Source organism: Oncorhynchus mykiss, chromosome 3, assembly GCF_057628025.1.
Source record: "Oncorhynchus mykiss isolate SJ-2025 chromosome 3, ASM5762802v1, whole genome shotgun sequence".
Taxonomy (NCBI): domain Eukaryota; kingdom Metazoa; phylum Chordata; class Actinopteri; order Salmoniformes; family Salmonidae; genus Oncorhynchus; species Oncorhynchus mykiss.
The window spans coordinates 5,257,216-5,280,669 of record NC_143024.1 but is presented as its reverse complement, the minus strand read 5'-3'; the positions used below and the strand labels follow the sequence as shown (position 1 = coordinate 5,280,669).

Sequence of the window (23,454 nt, the reverse complement as noted above, 5' to 3'; positions counted from 1 at the left end):
TAAAGGGAAGTCTTTAGAAGAAAAAGGTTGAGAGGAGTTCCACCCACACAGTCTAGCTCCACCCACACAGTCTAGCTCCACCCACACAGTCTAGCTCCACCCACACAGTCTAGCTCCACCCACACAGTCTAGCTCCACCCACACAGTCTAGCTCCACCCACACAGTCTAGCTCCACCCACACAGTCTAGCTACACCCACACAGTCTAGCTCCACCCACGCAGTCTAGCTCCACCCACGCAGTCTAGCCCCACCCACACAGTCTAGCTCCACCCACGCAGTCTAGCCCCACCCACACAGTCAACTCCACCCACACAGTCTAATATAATAAGAAGCTTTAGGATAATTTGGAATATGGACTAAGGACATATTATGGACAGATGGACTAAGGACATATTATGGACAGATGGACTGAGGACATATTATGGACAGATGGACTGAGGACATATTATGGACAGATGGACTGAGGACATATTATGGACAGATGGACTGAGGACATATTGTAGACAGATGGACTGAGGACATATTATGGACAGATGGACTGAGGACATATTATGGACAGATGGACTGAGGCCATATTATGGACAGGTGTGCTGAGGACATATTATGGACAGATGGACTGAGGACATATTATGGACAGATGGACTGAGGACATATTATGGACAGATGGACTGAGGACATATTATGGACAGATGGACTGAGGACATATTATGGACAGATGGACTGAGGCCATATTATGGACAGATGTGCTGAGGACATATTATGGACAGATGGACTGAGGACAGATGGACTGAGGACATATTATGGACAGACGGACTGAAGCCATACCTGCAATTTAAAATATCTAGTTTTGTCTCTTATTTACCAGGGTCTGTAGTCTAGAGGATGTATTATATTCCAACTGACTCCATGGCTGATCATCAGAGGGCATCATATTCTCCATACAGTGAACTACTTCTGACCAGGGCCCATTTAGAACACAGGCCCATGTGAGGTAGGTCTGACCAGGGCCCATTTAGGACACAGGCCCATGTGAGGTAGGACTGACCAGGGCCCATTTAGGACACAGGCCCATGTGAGGTAGGACTGACCGGGGCCCATTTAGAACACAGGCCCATGTGAGGTAGGTCTGACCGGGGCCCATTTAGAACACAGGCCCATGTGAGGTATGACTGACCAGGGCCCATTTAGAACACAGGCCCATGTGAGGTAGGTCTGACCGGGGCCCATTTAGGACACAGGCCCATGTGAGGTAGGTCTGACCGGGGCCCATTTAGAACACAGGCCCATGTGAGGTAGGTCTGACCGGGGCCCATTTAGAACACAGGCCCATGTGAGGTAGGTCTGACCAGGGCCCATTTAGAACACAGGCCCATGTGAGGTATGACTGACCAGGGCCCATTTAGAACACAGGCCCATGTGAGGTAGGACTGACCAGGGCCCATTTAGAACACAGGTCCATGTGAGGTAGGACTGACCAGGGCCCATTTAGAACACAGGCCTAGGTGAGGTAGGTCTGACCAGGGCCCATTTAGAACACAGGCCTAGGTGAGGTAGGTCTGACCAGGGCCAATTTAGGACACAGGCCTAGGTGAGGTAGGTCTGACCAGGGCCAATTTAGGACACAGGCCTGACCAGGGCCAATTTAGAACACAGGCAATGTGAGGTAGGTCTGACCAGGGCCCATTTAGGACATAGGCCTAGGTGAGGTAGGTCTGACCAGGGCATATTTAGGACACAGGCCTAGGTGAGGTAGGTCTGACCAGGACCAATTTAGGACACAGGCCTAGGTGAGGTAGGTCTGACCAGGGCCCATTTAGAACACAAGGCAATGTGAGGGAGGCCCATTTAGAACACAGGCCCAGGTGAGGTAGGTAGACAGGCATGTTCAGTTACAGACGAGCTCACCTGAAGTCAGAGCCTCGGCGTTTGCCGTTCTCAGGTTCCCCCGGATCCGGGCAATAATTGGACAGCTGTTTAATTCCTCCTTCGTTCACTGTAGGAACAAAATAACAGGTAGAAACACAATGTTACTGGTTATCAGGCTAATTGATTCACTGTAGAAACACAATGTTACTGTTTATCAGGCTAATTGATTCACTATAGATACACAATGTTACTGTTTATCAGGCTTGTTGATTCACTATAGAAACACAATGTTACTGTTTATCAGGCTAATTGATTCACTATAGATACACAATGTTACTGTTTATCAGGCTAATTGATTCACTATAGAAACACAATGTTACTGGTTATCAGGCTTATTGATTCACTATAGAAACACACCAATCAGGTAGAAACACAATGTTACTGGTTATCAGGCTTATTGATTCACTATAGATACACACCAATCAGGTAGAAACACAATGTTACTGGTTATCAGGCTTATTGATTCACTATAGAAACACAATGTTACTGTTTATCAGGCTAATTGATTCACTATAGAAACACAATGTTACTGTTTATCAGGCTTATTGATTCACTATAGAAACACAATGTTACTGTTTATCAGGCTTGTTGATTCACTATAGAAACACAATGTTACTGTTGATCAGGCTTGTTGATTCACTATAGAAACACAATGTTACTGGTTATCAGGCTTGTTGATTCACTATAGATAAACAATGTTACTGGTTATCAGGCTTCTTGATTCACTATAGAAACACAATGTTACTGGTTAACAGGCTAATTGATTCACTATAGAAACACAATGTTACTGGTTATCAGGCTTATTGATTCACTATAGAAACACAATGTTACTGTTTATCAGGCTAATTGATTCACTATAGAAACACACCAATCAGGTAGAAACACAATGTTACTGGTTATCAGGCTTCTTGATTCACTATAGAAACACAATGTTACTGGTTATCAGGCTTATTGATTCACTATTGAAACACACCAATCAGGTAGAAACACAATGTTACTGGTTATCAGGCTTCTTGATTCACTATAGAAACACAATGTTACTGGTTATCAGGCTTATTGATACACTATAGATACACACCAATCAGGTAGAAACACAATGTCACTGTTTATCAGGCTAATTGATTCACTATAGATACACACCAATCAGGTAGAAACACAATGTTACTGGTTATCAGGCTTCTTGATTCACTATAGAAACACAATGTTACTGGTTAACAGGCTTATTGATTCACTAAAGATACACAATGTTACTGTTTATCAGGCTTGTTGATTCACTATAGAAACACAATGTTACTGGTTATCAGGCTTATTGATTCACTATAGATACACACCAATCAGGTAGAAACACAATGTTACTGTTTATCAGGCTTCTTGATTCACTATAGAAACACAATGTTACTGTTTATCAGGCTTATTGATTCACTATAGAAACACAATGTTACTGGTTATCAGGCTTATTGATTCACTATAGATACACAATGTTACTGTTTATCAGGCTTCTTGATTCACTATAGATAAACAATGTTACTGGTTATCAGGCTTCTTGATTCACTATAGAAACACAATGTTACTGGTTAACAGGCTAATTGATTCACTATAGAAACACAATGTTACTGGTTATCAGGCTTATTGATTCACTATAGAAACACAATGTTACTGTTTATCAGGCTAATTGATTCACTATAGAAACACACCAATCAGGTAGAAACACAATGTTACTGGTTATCAGGCTTCTTGATTCACTATAGAAACACAATGTTACTGGTTATCAGGCTTATTGATTCACTATTGAAACACACCAATCAGGTAGAAACACAATGTTACTGGTTATCAGGCTTCTTGATTCACTATAGAAACACAATGTTACTGGTTATCAGGCTTATTGATACACTATAGATACACACCAATCAGGTAGAAACACAATGTCACTGTTTATCAGGCTAATTGATTCACTATAGATACACACCAATCAGGTAGAAACACAATGTTACTGGTTATCAGGCTTCTTGATTCACTATAGAAACACAATGTTACTGGTTAACAGGCTTATTGATTCACTAAAGATACACAATGTTACTGTTTATCAGGCTTGTTGATTCACTATAGAAACACAATGTTACTGGTTATCAGGCTTATTGATTCACTATAGATACACACCAATCAGGTAGAAACACAATGTTACTGTTTATCAGGCTTCTTGATTCACTATAGAAACACAATGTTACTGTTTATCAGGCTTATTGATTCACTATAGAAACACAATGTTACTGGTTATCAGGCTTATTGATTCACTATAGATACACAATGTTACTGTTTATCAGGCTTCTTGATTCACTATAGAAACACAATGTTACTGTTTATCAGGCTTCTTGATTCACTATAGAAACACAATGTTACTGGTTATCAGGCTTGTTGATTCACTATAGAAACACAATGTTACTGTTTATCAGGCTTCTTGATTCACTATAGAAACACAATGTTACTGGTTATCAGGCTTGTTGATTCACTATAGATACACACCAATCAGGTAGAAACACAATGTTACTGTTTATCAGGCTTGTTGATTCACTATAGAAACACAATGTTACTGTTTATCAGGCTTATTGATTCACTATAGAAACACAATGTTACTGTTAATCAGGCTTATTGATTCACTATAGAAACACACCAATCAGGTAGAAACACAATGTTACTGGTTATCAGGCTTATTGATTCACTATAGAAACACAATGTTACTGGTTATCAGGCTTATTGATTCACTATAGAAACACAATGTTACTGGTTATCAGGCTTATTGATTCACTATAGAAACATACCAATCAGGTAGAAACACAATGTTACTGGTTATCAGGAGGAGAGGAGAGGAGGAGAAGGAAAGGGGGGGGGGATCATGTACACCACGATCATGTATTGTAGAATTGTATATGTAATTTAAGGTATATAAGTCAACAAATATACAAATATACAAATACACCACTAACATACAGTATAAGGTAAAACACACAATCTACTGTATATACAAATATACCACTAACATACAGTATAAGGTACTGTAAAACACACAATCTACTGTATATACAAATATACCACTAACATACAGTATAAGGTACTGTAAAACACACAATCTACTGTATATACAAATATACCACTAACATACAGTATAAGGTACTGTAAAACACACAATCTACTGTATATACAAATATACCACTAACATACAGTATAAGGTACTGTAAAACACAAAATCTACTGTATATACAAATATACCACTAACATACAGTATAAGGTACTGTAAAACACACAATCTACTGTATATACAAATATACCACTAACATACAGTATAAGGTACTGTAAAACACACAATCTACTGTATATACAAATATACCACTAACATACAGTATAAGGTACTGTAAAACACACAATCTACTGTATATACAAATATACCACTAACATACAGTATAAGGTACTGTAAAACACACAATCTACTGTATCTACAAATATACCACTAACATACAGTATAAGGTACTGTAAAACACACAATCTACTGTATCTACAAATATACCACTAACATACAGTATAAGGTACTGTAAAACACACAATCTACTGTATATACAAATATACCACTAACATACAGTATAAGGTACTGTAAAACACACAATCTACTGTATATACAAATATACCACTAACATACAGTATAAGGTACTGTAAAACACACAATCTACTGTATATACAAATATACCACTAACATACAGTATAAGGTACTGTAAAACACACAATTTTACCGGATCCTTATTAGATGGCTTATTATAATACAAGATTCTTATTTGTTTTTGATGACTCTTTTCCACATGGGTATACAGCGTAGCTTGACAGAGCCCATTTCCCACAGAGCACTGGGGGGCATTGCCTTTGTTAAAAAAGACAAAGGACTGAACTTCAGCGATTCCTTTTGAGTTCCATCTAGAACCCTTAACACAGAGGGTTCTACATGGAATCCAAAATAATTCTACCTGGAACCAAAAAGGGTTCTACCTGGAACCAAAAGGGTTCTACCTGGAACCAAAAAGGGGTTCTACCTGGAACCAAAAAGGGTTCTACCTGGAACCAAAAAGGGTTCCACCTGGAACCAAAAAGGGTTCTACCTGGAACCAAAAAGGGTTCTATCTGGAACCAAAAGGGTTCTCCTATGGGGACAGCCAAAGAACCCTTTTGGAACCCTTTTTCGCTATGAGTGTAGCTAAACTCCCCAGCTTAAAACAAAGAACCACCCCGTCTCAAACAAGCAAATAGCCCAAACACAAACACACACAGGAAATGATTAGCATAAAGATAAATAGGAAACTCACTCAAAGACAATTTGTTATTGTTGTCCTTTCCCGGTAGTAACTTGACTCCTCTGGATTTCAGCTCACCAGAGCTTTTCACTGGATGAGAGCAATAAAAACAATGGCATTAGATAAAACAAAGTTCCAGCGTTAGATGAGAGGAAGACACAGTGGCGGTTTGAGTTCAGTAATAACACATAGCCCCTTATGAGGAACGAACATCATGAATAATTGCTATCGGATTCATATTTGTTTTAGAAAAGTGAGCCATTATCCCTGCTACATACAGAAAAGTGAGCCATTATCCCTGTTACATACAGAAAAGTGAGCCATTATCCCTGCTACATACAGAAAAGTGAGCCAGTATCCCTGCTACATACAGAAAAGTGAGCCATTATCCCTGCTACATACAGAATAGTGAGCCATTACCCCTGCTACATACAGAAAAGTGAGCCATTACCCCTGCTACATACTGAAGAGTGAGCCATTACCCCTGCTACAAACAGAAGAGTGAGCCATCACCCCTGCTACATACTGAAGAGTGAGCCATTACCCCTGCTACAAACAGAAGAGTGAGCCATCACCCCTGCTACAAACAGAAGAGTGAGCCATCACCCCTGCTACAAACAGAATAGGGTGTCATTTCAGTGGCATGACCATAACTTCATTGATAAATTCCATTAAAAAAAATGTATTAGATTGATTGCCTTTGCAACTGACGTGTTTACAGGGGGTGAAAAGGGTATCCAATTGAATCCAAACCGATATATCTTTTTATGAATATGAATGAGTAGAATATAATATAATAGGATGAATGAGAAAACAATCCCCGACAACCCCTCCAAGACAGGGCTGCAGCCTTGTTTTCATTGTTCCCCTCTAACAATCCCCTAGAACCCTCCAAGACAGGGCCGCAGCCTTGTTTTCATTGTTCCCCTCTAACAATCCCCTAGAAACCCTCCCAGACAGGGCCGCAGTCTTGTTTTCATTGTTCCCCTCTAACAATCCCCTAGAACCCTCCCAGACAGGGCCGCAGCCTTGTTTTCATTGTTCCCCTCTAACAATCCCATAGAACCTTCCAAGACAGGGCCGCAGCCTTGTTTTCATTGTTCCCCTCTAATCAGGGACTGATTAGAACGTAGGAAGCCAAGTTGGTGCAATAAATGATCAGATACAACTGAAAACTGTCACCGGGGAAATGTCTTTGCGACATACAATCATACAATCAGGGGATCTGGTTAAAAGTAGTGCACTATATGCACTACAGCGAAACACCATCATTGAGAAAATGTTTTTTTCACGTATGGCCTGGATTGGCTGGCTAGCTGTTAGGCTGCTTTATAAACACGATCTTCAAAGTCCTGGTAAAGGAGAATGGGAAGGGAATGTATTATAGAACTCTGTCTGGCTCTGCAGTGTATAATACACCTGTAACAATTTGACCAATCAGGGGGGGGGGGGGCTTTGGTCTGGAGGGATACAACTAGAACAAAGACATCATTAGTCTTTAACCAATCAGAGAAGAGTGAATGGAACTGGTCACTGATCAGTAGACAAGATGAGGATGAAACGCTGCACGGATACATGAGATCATCAGAAAAGTAGTAGGTAGAAAGTACTCTTTGGTAAGGGGTTATGAGTGGTTATAAGGGGTTATGAGTGGCAACAAGGGGTTATGAGGGCTTATTAGGGGTTATGAGTGGTTATAAGGGGTTATGAGTGGCAATAAGGGGTTATATGGGGTTATTAGGGGTTATGAGTGGTTATCAGGGGTTCTCGAGTGGTTATAAGGGTTTATGAGTGGTTATTAGGGGTTATTATGGGTTATGAGTGGTTATAAGGGGTTATGAGTGGTTATAAGGGGTTATGAGTGGTTATAAGGGGTTATGAGTGGTTAAATGGGATTATCAGGGGTGATCAGGGGTTATAAGTGGTTATCAGGGGTTATAAGTGGTCATAAGGGGTTATGAGTGGTTATTAGGGGTTATTCGTGGTTATTAGAGGTTATTAGTAGTTATTAGGGGTTATGAGTGGTTATTAGTGGTTATGAGTGGTTATTAGCAGTTAACCCACTGTTCCTAGGCCGTCATTAAAAATACTTGCCTAGTTAAATAAAAGTAAAAAAAATAAAAATAATAACAATAAGGGGTTATGTGGGGTTATTAGGGGTTATGAGTGGCAATAAGGGGTTATGAGGGGTTATTAGGGGTTATGAGTGGTTATAAGTGGTTATATGGGGTTATTAGGGGTTATGAGTGGTTATCAGGGGTTCTCGAGTGGTTATAAGGGGTTATGAGTGGCTATTAGGGGTTATGAGGGGTTATTATGGGTTATGAGTGGTAATAAGGGGTTATGAGTAGTTATAAGGGGTTATTAGTGGTTATCCGGGGTTATCTGGGGTTATCAGGGGTTATAAGTGGTTATATGGGGTTATTAGGGGTTATGAGTGGTTATCAGGGGTTCTCGAGTGGTTATAAGGGGTTATGAGTAGTTATTAGGGGTTATGAGGGGTTATTATGGGTTATGAGTGGTTATAAGGGGTTATGAGTGGTTATCTGGGGTTATCAAGGGTTATCAGGGGTTATAAGTGGTTATCAGGGGTTATGAGTGGTTATAAGGGGTTATGAGTGTTTAAATGGGATTATCAGGGGTGATCAGGGGTTATAAGTGGTTATCAGGGGTTATAAGTGGTCATAAGGGGTTATGAGTGGTTATTAGGGGTTATTAGTGGTTATTAGAGGTTATTAGTAGTTATTAGGGGTTATGAGTGGTTATTAATGGTTATGAGTGGTTATTAGCAGTTAACCCACTGTTCCTAGGCCGTCAGTGAAAATAAGAATTTGTTCTTAACTGACTTGCCTAGTTATATAAAGGTAAAATTTAAAATAAATGTTAAAAATAAGGGGTTGTGAGTGGTTATTAGGGATAATGGTGGTTATTAGGGGATAGTGGTGGTTATTAGGGGTTATTAGGGCTTATTAGGTATCAAAGAACAAGGAGGACCTGTTGAACATGGCAACAGAATAATAGTCAGGTAATTGTATAAAGAGTTCCTTGGTCCTCCTTGGTCCCTTCCTGGTTATTATCCAACTACAAAGACTTTCAGGTGAAAAAAAAAAAAACATTTTATGGTTGACAATGACTTCATTCAATAATGGATTGATTATGTCTTACCTTGATACTGAAGTGTAAATCCTTTATGGGGATGATCCCTGTCGGTCACAAAATGGAGTCTTAGCCAGTTCTTGTTGCTGATGACGGGCGCTGGTATATTCACACCAGATAACCTGCAGGTAAAGATACAGACACAACAGCCTCTGTCATCTGACTGGTTCAATCACCTGTCATGTCTGTCCTGTTCCAGACAATCTGTTTCTCCACATGTACACGACCGCTGTTACTTCAAGGGGCGGCAGGCTAGCCTAGTGGTTAGAGTGTAGAGACGGCAGGGTAGCCTAGTGGTTAGAGTGTAGAGACGGCAGGCTAGCCTAGTGGTTAGAGTGTAGAGGCGGCAGGCTATCCTAGTGGTTAGAGTGTAGAGACGGCAGGGTAGCCTAGTGGTTAGAGTGTAGAGACGGCAGGGTAGCCTAGTGGTTAGAGTGTAGAGACGGCAGGCTAGCCTAGTGGTTAGAGTGTAGAGGCGGCAGGCTAGCCTAGTGGTTAGAGTGTAGAGGCGGCAGGGTAACCTAGTGGTTAGAGTGTAGAGACGGCAGGCTAGCCTAGTGGTTAGAGTGTAGAGGCGGCAGGGTAGCCTAGTGGTTAGAGTGTAGAGGCCGCAGGGTAGCCTAGTGGTTAGAGTGTAGAGGCGGCAGGGTAGCCTAGTGGTTAGAGTGTAGAGACGGCAGGCTAGCCTAGTGGTTAGAGTGTAGAGGTGGCAGGCTAGCCTAGTGGTTAGAGTGTAGAGGCGGCAGGGTAGCCTAGTGGTTAGAGTGTAGAGGCGGCAGGGTAGCCTAGTGGTTAGAGTGTAGAGACGGCAGGCTAGCCTAGTGGTTAGAGTGTAGAGGTGGCAGGCTAGCCTAGTGGTTAGAGTGTAGAGGCGGCAGGGTAGCCTAGTGGTTAGAGTGTAGAGACGGCAGGCTAGCCTAGTGGTTAGAGTGTAGAGGAGGCAGGGTAGCCTAGTGGTTAGAGTGTAGAGGAGGCAGGGTAGCCTAGTGGTTAGAGTGTAGAGGCGGCAGGGTAGCCTAGTGGTTAGAGTGTAGAGACGGCAGGCTAGCCTAGTGGTTAGAGTGTAGAGGCGGCAGGGTAGCCTAGTGGTTATAGTGTAGAGGCCGCAGGGTAGCCTAGTGGTTAGAGTGTAGAGGCGGCAGGGTAGCCTAGTGGTTAGAGTGTAGAGGCGGCAGGGTAGCCTAGTGGTTAGAGTGTAGAGGCGGCAGGGTAGCCTAGTGGTTAGAGTGTAGAGGCGGCAGGCTAGCCTAGTGGTTAGAGTGTAGAGGCGGCAGGGTAGCCTAGTGGTTAGAGTGTAGAGGCGGCAGGGTAGCCTAGTGGTTAGAGTGTAGAGGCGGCAGGGTAGCCTAGTGGTTAGAGTGTAGAGGCCGCAGGGTAGCCTAGTGGTTAGAGTGTAGAGGCGGCAGGGTAGCCTAGTGGTTAGGGTGTACAGCTGTTATAGTCTATAACAACATGGTTATCACACACAGCTGTTATAGTCTATAACAACATGGTTATCAGACACAGCTGTTATAGTCTATAACAACATGGTTATCAGACACAGCTGTTATAGTCTATAACAACATGGTTATCAGACACAGCTGTTATAGTCTATAACAACATGGTTATCAGACACAGCTGTTATAGTCTACAACAACATGGTTATCAGACACAGCTGTTATAGTCTATAACAACATGGTTATCACACACAGCTGCTGTAGTCTATAAGATCGAAACAAGATCATATTTTTAGAGAATATTAAAATGAGAGGAGGTTGTCAGAGACCTCCCTGAGCAGAGCAGCTTAAAGGCTCCAGTAGGTTTGTAATGACTGGTAGGAACAGTTATGACTGGTAGGATCATCACAGTTATGACTGGTAGGAACATCACAGTAATGTCTGGTATGAACATCACAGTAATGACTGGTAGGAACATCACAGTAATGTCTGGTATGAACATCACAGTAATGACTGGTAGGAACATCACAGTTATGACTGGTAGGAACATCACAGTTATGACTGGTAGGAACATCACAGTTATGACTGGTAGGAACATCACAGTAATGACTGGTAGGAACATCACAGTAATGTCTGGTATGAGCATCACAGTAATGACTGGTAGGAACAGTTATGGAACAGTGATGTGGTCATCCTGTCTGGGTTGGCGCGCCCCCCCCCCCCCCCCCCCCCCCCCTTGGGTTGTGCCGTGGTGGAGATCTTTGTGGGCTATACTCAGCCTTGTCTCAGGATGGTAAGTTGGTGGTTGAAGATATCCCTCTAGTGGTGTGGGGGCTGTGCTTTGGCAAAGTGGGTGGGGTTATATCCTTCCTGTTTGGCCCTGTCCGGGGGTGTCCTCGGATGGGGCCAGAGTGTCTCCTGACCCCTCCTGTCTCAGCCTCCAGTATTTATGCTGCAGTAGTTTATGTGTCGGGGGGCTAGGGTCAGTTTGTTATATCTGGAGTACTTCTCCTGTCCTATTCGGTGTCCTGTGTGAATCTAAATGTGCATTCTCTAATTCTCTCCTTCTCTCTTTCTTTCTCTCTCTCGGAGGACCTGAGCCCTAGGACCATGTCCCAGGACTACCTGACATGATGACTCCTTGCTGTCCCCAGTCCACCTGGCCGTGCTGCTGCTCCAGTTTCAACTGACCAGAGCCCTAGGACCATGTCCCAGGACTACCTGACATGATGACTCCTTGCTGTCCCCAGTCCACCTGGCCGTGCTGCTGCTCCAGTTTCAACTGTTCTGCCTTATTATTCGACCATGCTGTTCATTTATGAACATTTGAACATCTTGGCCATGTTCTGTTATAATCTCCACCCGGCACAGCCAGAAGAGGACTGGCCACCCTCATAGCCTGGTTCCTCTCTAGGTTTCTTCCTAGGTTTTGGCCTTTCTAGGGAGTTTTTCCTAGCCACCGTGCTTCTACACCTGCATTGCTTGCTGTTTGGGGGGTTTTAGGCTGCGTTTCTGTACAGCACTTTGAGATATCAGCTGATGTACGAAGGGCTATATAAATACATTTGATTTGATTTATTTTTGCAGAATATCAGTCAATATCAATATCAGATGTTTTTCCTGGAGAGAAGTGTCTTCTTTGCTGCCCTTCTTGACACCAGGCCATCCTCCAAAAGTCTTCGCCTCACTGTGCGTGCAGATACACTCACACCTGTCTGCTGCCATTCCCGAGTAAGCTCTGTACTGGTGGTGCCCCGAACCCGCAGCTGAATCAACTTTAGGAGACGGTCCTGGCGCTTGCTGGACTTTCTTGGGCGGCCTGACGCCTTCTTCACAACAATTGAACCGCTCTCCTTGAAGTTCTTGATGATCCGATAAATGGTTGATTCAGGTGCAATCTTACTGGCATTCTGGAATATATGCAAATTGCCATCATACAAACTGAGGCAGCAGACTTTGTGAAAATTAATATTTGTGTCATTCTCAAAACTTTTGGCCACAAAACTGTAGTAATCAATGTGTAAGCTATTCTGTTAGTGTGTTTATTTAATCTGTGTGATTATTGAGTTAGTTAGTTAGTAAATAAATAATTAAGCCAATTTGTATATTGCTGATTCATAATTTATGCTAGGGTTTGTGCAGATATCCAAGGACGACATTCAGAACGAGATTGACGGTAAAATAACCATCACATTAATGATAGTCAAGACACAACACGTTTGAGTTCGAGTCATTTTGATGACATTCATCCTGTTATCCTTGTATGGTATGTAGATTCCATCCAATCAAACTCTTGTCTATTTGTCTTTTTTTTAACACTGACAGTGTTTCTCTGTTTCCTCTTCAACACTATGTATGTGACCCGATACGGGACACTAGGCGTAAGTCGCAAGTCACGACTTCACAGGAGAGCCTTTTGAACGTAAAAAAATATATAATCTGTAAATACGAATAAAAGTTTAGTTGGTTTAGCCACAGAAAAAAGAGAGAGCAACCTTCCCACTAGCCATGATTGGCTGAGCTAAAGAGTGGGCTGGACGTGCCGAGAGATGAGTTTGGATTGGTCTACGGTGTTGCATCTTGTGTCTATAAAATGAGCTGCTCGTAATGCGTAGATAATCCTTTCTATTGCAGTGTTTTTGTTTAGCTATTACGTTACGTTATAACGTTAGCCATGGAGAACTGCAAATATGTCGCTACTGCTCTCAATAACAGTGCTGCTCTGAATTTATCGACAAACGTCAGTGGTGAAGAAGTAGTGATGGACTACTTTCTGGATGACGATCGTGCCACGCTGACTCTCTCTCTCTCTCATTTCATAACACGTTTTGAAATCAGTGGAACACAACGGGCCAAACAAGCTGGGCGAACTAAACGGAAACAACACAGGGTGTCTTATCCAATGGGTTTCAGTCTGCCGTGAAGCTTTCTTCCATGTAGACAGGTCAGAATTTACAGATTTAGATATTATACCTTTCTAATTTTGTCTGATAGTTGTTTTCACTGTAAGTTAAAGCTTGCTGTTAGCTAGCCAGCTGGAGTTCGATGGCTGGCTTGCTAGCTAACATTAACTTATGAAGTGTGTGTAACGTTAGTGATGTTTTCTCAGAACGCCATTTCCCATTGCTAGTTATATGATATGCATAGTATTAGTAGATTTGGATAGAAAACACTCTGAAGTTTCTAAAACTGTTTGAATGATATCTGTGAGTATAACAGAACTCATATGGCAGGCAAAAACCTGAGAAAAAAATCCAACCAGGAAGTGGGAAATCTGAGGTTTGTAGGTTTCCAATATACAGTGTCATATTGTACTTCCTATGGCTTCCACTGCAACTGTCTTTGGAACCTTGTTTGATGCTCCTGCTGTGAAGGATGAGGGAATAAGAGCTGATTGACTCAGGGTTCTGGCAGAGAGGCCACGAGCTCACTCAGGCGCGCCCCCTTGAGAGTAAGCTGCATTCCATTGCATTTCTACAGACAAAGGAATTCTCCGGTTGAAACATTATTGAAGGTTTATGTTTAAAACGTCCTAAAGATTGATTCTATACATCGTTTGACATGTTTCTACGAACTGTAATAGAATTTGTTGACTTTTCGTCTGGCCTGCGCGTCATGAATTTGGATTTTGGACCTAAACGCGCAAACAAAAAGGAGGTATTTGGACATAAATCTTGGACTTTATCGAACAAAACAAACATTTATTGTGGAACTGGCATTCCTGGGAGTGCATTCTGATGAAGATCATCAACGGTAAGTGAATATTTATAATGCTATTTCTGACTTCTGTCGACTCCACAACATGAATATTGATATGGCTTGTTTTGTTGTCTGAGCGCTGTATTTAGATTATTGCATGGTGTGCTTTTTCCGTAAAGTTTTGCTGATTAAAAAAGCAATGAAACCGTCCCTCTTTAGACTAGTTGAGTATCTGGAGCATCAGAATTTGTGGGTTCGATTACAGGCTCAAAATGTCCAAAAACAAATAACTTTCTTCTGAAACTCGTTAGTCTATTCGTGTTCTGAGAAATGAAGTCTATTCCATGCGAGAAATTGCCAAGAAACTGAAGATCTCGTACAACGCTGTGTACTACTCCCTTCACAGAACAGCGCAAACTGTCTCTACCCAGAATAGAAAGAGGAGTGGGAGGCCCCAGTGCACAACTGAGCAAGAGGACAAGTACATTAGCGTGTCTACTTTGAGAAACAGACGCCTCACAAGTCCTCAAATGGCAGCTTCATTAAATAGTACCCTTCAAAACATCAGTCTTAACGTCAACAGTGAAGAGGCGACTCCAGGATGCTGGACCTTCTAGGCAGAGTTCCTCTGTCCAGTCTCAATGTCAACAGTGAAGAGGCGACATTGGGATGCTGGCCTTCTAGGCAGAGTTCCTCTGTCCAGTCTCAAGGTCAACAGTGAAGAGGCGACATTGGGATGCTGGCCTTCTATGCAGAGTTCCTCTGCCCAGTCTCAACGTCAAGAGTGAAGAGGCGACATTGGGTTGCTGGCCTTCTATGCAGAGTTCCTCTGTCCAGTGTCAACGTCAACAGTGAAGAGGCGACTGCGGGATGCTGGCCTTCTAGGCAGAGTTCCTCTGTCCAGTCTCAAGGTCAACAGTGAAGAAGCGACATTGGGATGCTGGCCTTCTAGGCAGAGTTCCTCTGTCCAGTCTCAACGTCAACAGTGAAGAGGCGACTCCGGGATGCTGGCCTTCTAGGCAGAGTTCTTCTGTCCAGTGTCTGTGTTCTTTTGCCCGTCTTAATCTTTTATATTTATAGGCCAGTCTGAGATATGGCTTTTTCTTTGCAATGTCGCCTCTTGACATACCACAACAATATCATGTGACCTTATCAAGTGTCCACCACTTAAATATATGGTGCATGCATCTGTTTCTGTACTGCACACGTGCACCTCCCTGAGGTTTCAACTGCATGGCCTTTTAATTAACTTACGTATGGAATACTTTGTGATAAGTGTGTGTGTAACAGTATATCAAGTATGTTAATGTACCGGTGTGAAAGCTTTTGGGCAGTGGTGTAAAATACTTTAAAGTACTACTTAAGTCGTTTTTTGTTGTTGTTATTTGTACATTACTTTACTATTCATATTTTTGACATCTTTTACCTCACTACATTCGTAAAGAAAGTAATGTACTTTTTACTCCAGACATTTTCTTTAAAACGCAAAAGTATCACGTTACATTTTGACCAGGAAAATTGTCTAATTCAATCACTTATCAAGAGTGTGGTCACTCCCTGGTCATCCCTACTGCCTCTGATCTGGAGGACTCACTAAACAGAGAACATCCTTGGTCATCCCTACTGCCTCTGATCTGGAGGACTCCCTAAACAGAGAACATCCCTGGTCAACCCTACTGTCTCTGATCTGGAGGACTCACTAAACGGAGAAAATCCCTGGTCCATCCCTACTGTCTCTGATCTGGAGGACTCACTAAACAGAGAACATCCCTGGTCATCCCTACTGTCTCTGATCTGGAGGACTTACTAAACAGAGAACATCCCTGGTCATCCCTACTGCCTCTGATCTGGAGGATTCACTAAACAGAGAACATCCCTGGTCAACCCTACTGTCTCTGATCTGGAGGACTCACTAAACGGAGAAAATCCCTGGTCCATCCCTACTGTCTCTGATCTGGAGGACTCACTAAACAGAGAACATCCCTGGTCATCCCTACTGCCTCTGATCTGGAGGATTCACTAAACAGAGAACATCCCTGGTCGTCCCTACTGCCTCTGATCTGGAGGACTCACTAAAAACAAAACATCCCTGGTCATCCCTACTGTCTCTGATCTGGAGGACTCACTAAACAGAGAACATCCCTGGTCATCCCTACTGCCTCTGATCTGGAGGACTCAATAAACAGAGAACATCCCTGGTCATCCCTACTGTCTCTGATCTGGAGGACTCACTAAACAGAGAACATCCCTGGTCATCCCTACTGCCTCTGATCTGGAGGATTCACTAAACAGAGAACATCCCTGGTCGTCCCTACTGCCTCTGATCTGGAGGACTCACTAAAAACAAAACATCCCTGGTCATCCCTACTGTCTCTGATCTGGAGGACTCACTAAACAGAGAACATCCCTGGTCATCCCTAATGTCTCTGATCTGGAGGACTCACTAAACAGAGAACATCCCTGGTCATCCCTACTGCCTCTGATCTGGAGGACTCAATAAACAGAGAACATCACTGGTCATCCATACTGCCTCTGATCTGGAGGACTCACTAAACAGAGACCATCCCTGGTCCATCCCTACTGCCTCTGATCTGGAGGACTCACTAAACAGAACATCCCTGGTCATCCCTACTGCCTCTGATCTGGAGGACTCACTAAACAGAGAACATCCCTGGTCATCCCTACTGTCTCTGATCTGGAGGACTCACTAAACAGAGAACATCCCTGGTCATCTCTACTGTCTCTGATCTGGAGGACTCACTAAACAGAGAACATCCCTGGTCATCCCTATTGTCTCTGATCTGGAGGACTCACTAAACAGAGAACATCCCTGGTCCATCCTTACTGCCTCTGATCTGGAGGACTCACTAAACAGAGAACATCCCTGGTCATCCCTACTGCCTCTGATCTGGAGGACTCACTAAACAGAGAACATCGCTGGTCGTCCCTACTGCCTCTGACCTGGAGGACTCACTAAACAGAACATCCCTGGTCATCCCTACTGCCTCTGATCTGGAGGACTCACTAAACAGAGAACATCCCTGGTCCTCCCTACTGCCTCTGATCTGGAGGACTCACTAAACAGAGAACATCCCTGGTCATCTCTACTGCCTCTGATCTGGAGGACTCACTAAACAGAGAACATCCCTGGTCATACTCTACTGCCTCTGATCTGGAGGACTCACTAAACACAAATGCTTTGTTTGTAAATGATGTCGGAGTGTTGCCCCTGGCTACCCATCAATAAAATAAAATAATCAATTATGCGGTCTGATTTGCTTAATATCAGGAAGTTGAAATTGTTTATTTTTACTTTTGATATTTAAGTACATTGTGCCCCAGGCTATCTGTCAATATTTTTTTTTTTTGTTGTTGTGCCGTCTGGTTTAATATAAGGAATTTAAATGAATTATACTTTTACTCAAGTATGACAATGTATTATTTTTTCCACCACTGGATGTGGCTCGGGGTTATAGCATTTATTCCACATGACCCATCAATTTAGACAAGTGTATCTGGGTAAGCATCATCTAATATTTATAACCTATTTTTATTTGGACACTTTCTGTCGACCTGGAATTTTTCCTCATTGTAGGCTACTACCACTTTAAATCTTTATCACATGACCTCATGTGAATCCTTAAAGAGATGGGTGGGGCTAAAGGCTTAAGAGGGCGTGAACAATGCTGAGTGGGTGGGGCTAAAGGCTTAAGAGGGCGTGAACAATGTTACATGGGTGGGGCTAAAGGCTTAAGAGGGCGTGAACAATGCTGAATGGGTGGGGCTAAAGGCTTAAGAGGGCGTGAACAACGCTGAATGGGTGTAGACAAAGGATAGCTCTCTATTAGGTACCAAAACATTCAAAGACCCTTTTCTCCAACGTGAGTTTACAAGTTTATCAACTTTCAGAGCAGAATTACTTTCCCATTGTTCCTCAACTGTAGTGTATGATACACCATTTTGTAGCTCTCAGTCTCTACTTTTATCCAATGTAAAAAAATTAATAATAATAATTAAAATGTTACCACATAAGACCGAATCCAGGTGTTGAGTCACATGTGTACAACATTTCCCTCGATCTGTACAGTCAGAGAAAATGACTTTGTGAATTCAGAAATACTAAGAGCTTTTCTAATCCATCCTGTCAGTGGAAGAAATAGGGTGTTCCTCTGGGAGTTTAGAAGGTAATTGATTTCACATAACGTGACCTTTTCTGCACACTGAGCCATTTTTACTGAAATCTAAATGACACAAATATTGTAGGAAGAATGAAAAAAAAAGCATTAGGTTACTGAGACACTCAACGGTCGCGTCCCAACTGGCACTTTAACCCCTTTACAGGGAGCCTTGGTCAAAAGTAGCGCACTAGATAGGGAATTACTGAGCCACTCTGAAATGTCTGCATTCCTGGCTGCACACTGAACTCTTCAAGGTCTAGGGCTTGGGGACTGTGTAGGCAATAACTTAGAGAGGAAAGGTCTAGGGGTTGGGGACTGGGTAGGTAATAACTTAGAGAGGAAAGGTCTAGGGCTTGGGGACTGGGTAGTGTTATAACATAGAGAGGAAACATCTAGGGCTTGGAGACTGGGTAGGGTTATAACTTAGAGAGGAAAGGTCTAGGGCTTGGGGACTGGTTAGGGTAATAACTTAGAGAGCAAAGGTCTAGGGCTTGGGGACTGGGTAGGTAATAACTTAGAGAGGAAAGGTCTAGGGCTTGGGGACTGGGGACTGGGTAGGTAATAACTTAGAGAGGAAAGGTCTAGGGCTTGGGGACTGGGTAGGTTATAGCTTAGAGAGGAAAGGTCTAGAGCTTGGGGACTGGGTAGGTTATAACTTAGAGAGGAAAGGTCTAGGGCTTGGGGACTGGGTAGGTTATAACTTAGAGAGGAAAGGTGTAGGGCTTGGGGGCTGGGTAAGGTTATAACTTAGAGAGGAACAGGCTTGGGGACTGGGTAGGTAATAACTTAGAGAGGAAAGGTCTAGGGCTTGGGGACTGGGTAGGGTTATAACTTAGAGAGCAAAGGTCTAGGGCTTGGGGACTGGATAGGTAATAACTTAGAGAGGAAAGGTCTAGGGCTTGGGGACTGGGTAGGGTTATAACTTAGAGAGCAAAGGTCTAGGGCTTGGGGACTGGATAGGTAATAACTTAGAGAGGAAAGGTCTAGGGCTTGGGGGCTGGATAGGCAATCACTTAGAGATTAAAGAGCTTGGGGGCTGGATAGGCAATAATTTAGAGAGGAAAGGTCTAGGGCTTGGGGACTGGGTAGGGTTATAACTTAGAGAGGAAAGGTCTAGGGCTTGGGGATTGGGTAGGTAATAACTTAGAGTGGAAAGGTCTAGGGGGGCTGGGCAGTAAATGCTGAGAGTTACCTGTGCAACTGGAAAAGGGACTGTAAACTGTAGATGGTACATTGGTACATTGGTACATTGGTGCATTGGCTGCAGTACCATAGGAAAGGGACTCATACAATTATACCCTTAGAGTCTATTGACGCACCGGTGCATCAATCTAAGTGACATAATAAAAAATCTCCATTAAAATCCATCAGTTTAAGTGAGATATCTGTTAAAACTAGAGATATCTGTTAAAACTAGAGACATCTGTTAAAACTAGAGACATCTGTTAAAACTAGAGATATCTGTTAAAACTAGAGATATCTGTTAAAACTAGAGATATCTGTTAAAACTAGAGACATCTGTTAAAACTAGAGATATCTGTTAAAACTAGAGATATCTGTTAAAACTAGAGATATCTGTTAAAACTAGAGATATCTGTTAAAACTAGAGATATCTGTTAAAACTAGAGATATCTGTTAAAACTAGAGACATCTGTTTAAACTAGAGATATCTGTTAAAACTAGAGATATCTGTTAAAACTAGAGATATCTGTTAAAACTAGAGACATCTGTTAAAACTAGAGATATCTGTTAAAACTAGAGATATCTGTTAAAACTAGAGATATCTGTTAAAACTAGAGATATCTGTTTAAAACTAGAGATATCTGTTAAAACTTGAGATATCTGTTAAAACTAGAGATATCTGTTAAAACTAGAGATATCTGTTTAAACTAGAGATATCTGTTTAAACTAGAGACATCTGTTAAAACTAGAGACATCTGTTAAAACTAGAGATATCTGTTAAAACTAGAGATATCTGTTTAAACTAGAGATATCTGTTAAAACTAGAGATATCTGTTTAAAACTAGAGATATCTGTTTAAACTAGAGATATCTGTTAAAACTAGAGATATCTGTTAAAACTAGAGATATCTGTTTAAAACTAGAGATATCTGTTAAAACTAGAGATATCTGTTAAAACTAGAGATATCTGTTAAAACTAGAGATATCTGTTAAAACTAGAGATATCTGTTTAAAACTAGAGATATCTGTTAAAACTTGAGATATCTGTTAAAACTAGAGATATCTGTTAAAACTAGAGATATCTGTTTAAACTAGAGATATCTGTTTAAACTAGAGACATCTGTTAAAACTAGAGACATCTGTTAAAACTAGAGATATCTGTTAAAACTAGAGATATCTGTTTAAACTAGAGATATCTGTTAAAACTAGAGATATCTGTTTAAAACTAGAGATATCTGTTTAAACTAGAGATATCTGTTAAAACTAGAGATATCTGTTAAAACTAGAGATATCTGTTTAAAACTAGAGATATCTGTTAAAACTAGAGATATCTGTTAAAACTAGAGATATCTGTTTAAACTAGAGATATCTGTTAAAACTAGAGATGTCTGTTTAAAACTAGAGATATCTGTTTAAAACTAGAGATATCTGTTTAAACTAGAGATATCTGTTAAAACTAGAGATATCTGTTTAAAACTAGAGATATCTGTTAAAAGTAGAGATATCTGTTTAAAACTAGAGATATCTGTTTAAACTATAGATATCTGTTAAAACTAGAGATATCGGTTAAAACTAGAGATATCTGATCTGTTAAAACTAGAGATATCTGTTAAAACTAGAGATATCTGTTAAAACTAGAGATATCTGTTAAAACTAGAGATATCTGTTAAAACTAGAGATATCTGTTAAAACTAGAGATATCTGTTTAAAACTAGAGATATCTGTTAAAACTAGAGACATCTGTTTAAAACTAGAGATATCTGTTAAAACTAGAGATATCTGTTAAAACTAGAGATATCTGTTTAAAACTAGAGACATCTGTTTACACTAGAGATATCTGTTTAAAACTAGAGATATCTGTTTAAACTAGAGATATCTGTTAAAACTAGAGATATCTGTTTAAAACTAGAGATATCTGTTAAAACTAGAGATATCTGTTAAAACTAGAGATATCTGTTAAAAACTAGAGATATCTGTTTAAACTAGAGATATCTGTTTAAACTAGAGATATCTGTTACAACTAGAGATATCTGTTAAAACTAGAGATATCTGTTTAAACTAGAGATATCTGTTAAAACTAGAGATATCTGTTTAAAACTAGAGATATCTGTTTAAACTAGAGATATCTGTTAAAACTAGAGATATCTGTTTAAACTAGAGATATCTGTTAAAACTAGAGATATCTGTTTAAAACTAGAGATATCTGTTTAAACTAGAGACATCTGTTTAAAACTAGAGATATCTGTTTAAACTAGAGATATCTGTTAAAACTAGAGATATCTGTTAAAACTAGAGATATCTGTTAAAACTAGAGATATTTGTTTGTTTGCATGGGCTGTTTCTAAATCCACAACATCCTCCTATGTCGCCCTTCCGCATCTGGGGTGGAAAGTTGCAAAGCTACCAGCGCTGTTTGTCAGACCAGGAGACATCCCGAAAATACGGTCTTCTCACAAAAACGTCTGTAGTGGGGTGTGCCTAGTAGTCGGACAAAATCAGTATCGTTACGAATACGGACAATTATCTGAATCCGATTTATGATCAGAGTTATGTTTTGTTGTTGTAATTTTCCGTGATCTTAAGAAGAAAAATAAAAACGTTGTGTTGCCAGGATCTTTCTCATGTCAGTCGTGTCCGAGGTTCTACGTGGTCCATATAACTCAACTGGCTGTCGGTTAAGAGAAAGGCGGGCTTTACGTTGATCCTGTTGTTCTGATTGGATAGAGTGAACCTGTATTTCTCAGAGAGAATGCCAAGAGTGTGCAAAACTGTCATCAAGGCAAACGGTGGCTGCTTTTAAGAATCTCAAATATACAACAACAAAAATGTGTTGGTTATTACATGATTCCATATGTGTTATTTCATAGTTTTGATGTCTTCACTATTATTCTACAATGTAGAAAATAGTAAAAAGAAAGAACAACCCTGGAATGAGTAGGTGTGTCCAAACGTTTGACTGGTACTGCAGATATTCAGGAATCCTGACTCACCAGATACTCTCAATCAAATTCAAATTTATTTATAAAGCCCTTCGTACATCAGCTGATATCTCAAAGTGCTGTACAGAAACCCAGCCTAAAACCCCGAAACAGCAAACAATGCAGGTGTAGAAGCACGATGGCTAGGAAAAACTACCTAGAAAGGCCAAAACCTAGGAAGAAACCTAGAGAGGAACCAGGCTCTGAGGGGTGGCCAGTCCTCTTCTGGCTGTGGAGATTATAACAGAACATGGCCAAGATGTTCAAATGTTCATAGATGACCAGCAGGGTCAAGTAATAACACTGTGTGACTGTGATATTTCTACCTCCAGACAGTTGTGTTTCTCAAAAAACACATTATAGGTATAACCAAAGTGAAGAGATCTGTCGACGTGCCCTTGAGCAAGGCACTTAACCCTACATTTCTCCAGGGTAGCCGTTGACAACGGCAGACCCCCTGACCGTGACCCCAACTCTCCGAGGGTGTCTCACCGGTTGAATTGGAATATGCAACAAGAACAAAAAAATCACATTTCCTTTTTCACGAGTATAAAACACACTTGTATAT

At 41.3% G+C, this 23,454-nt stretch overlaps 1 protein-coding gene across 1 annotated transcript in view; it reads right to left on the bottom strand.

Moving 5' to 3' along the window:
• LOC149984278 (CUB and sushi domain-containing protein 3-like) overlaps nucleotides 1–23,454 on the bottom strand; it is a 569,716-nt gene that overhangs the window by 416,513 nt on the left and 129,749 nt on the right. Inside the window, exons 6-8 of the mRNA XM_090219648.1 lie at nucleotides 9,424–9,536; nucleotides 6,271–6,348; nucleotides 1,907–1,994 (exon numbers count right to left, since the gene is read on the bottom strand). Coding sequence (XP_090075774.1) covers nucleotides 1,907–1,994; nucleotides 6,271–6,348; nucleotides 9,424–9,536 — 279 coding nt within the window. The remainder of the gene's footprint in view (nucleotides 1–1,906; nucleotides 1,995–6,270; nucleotides 6,349–9,423; nucleotides 9,537–23,454) is intronic.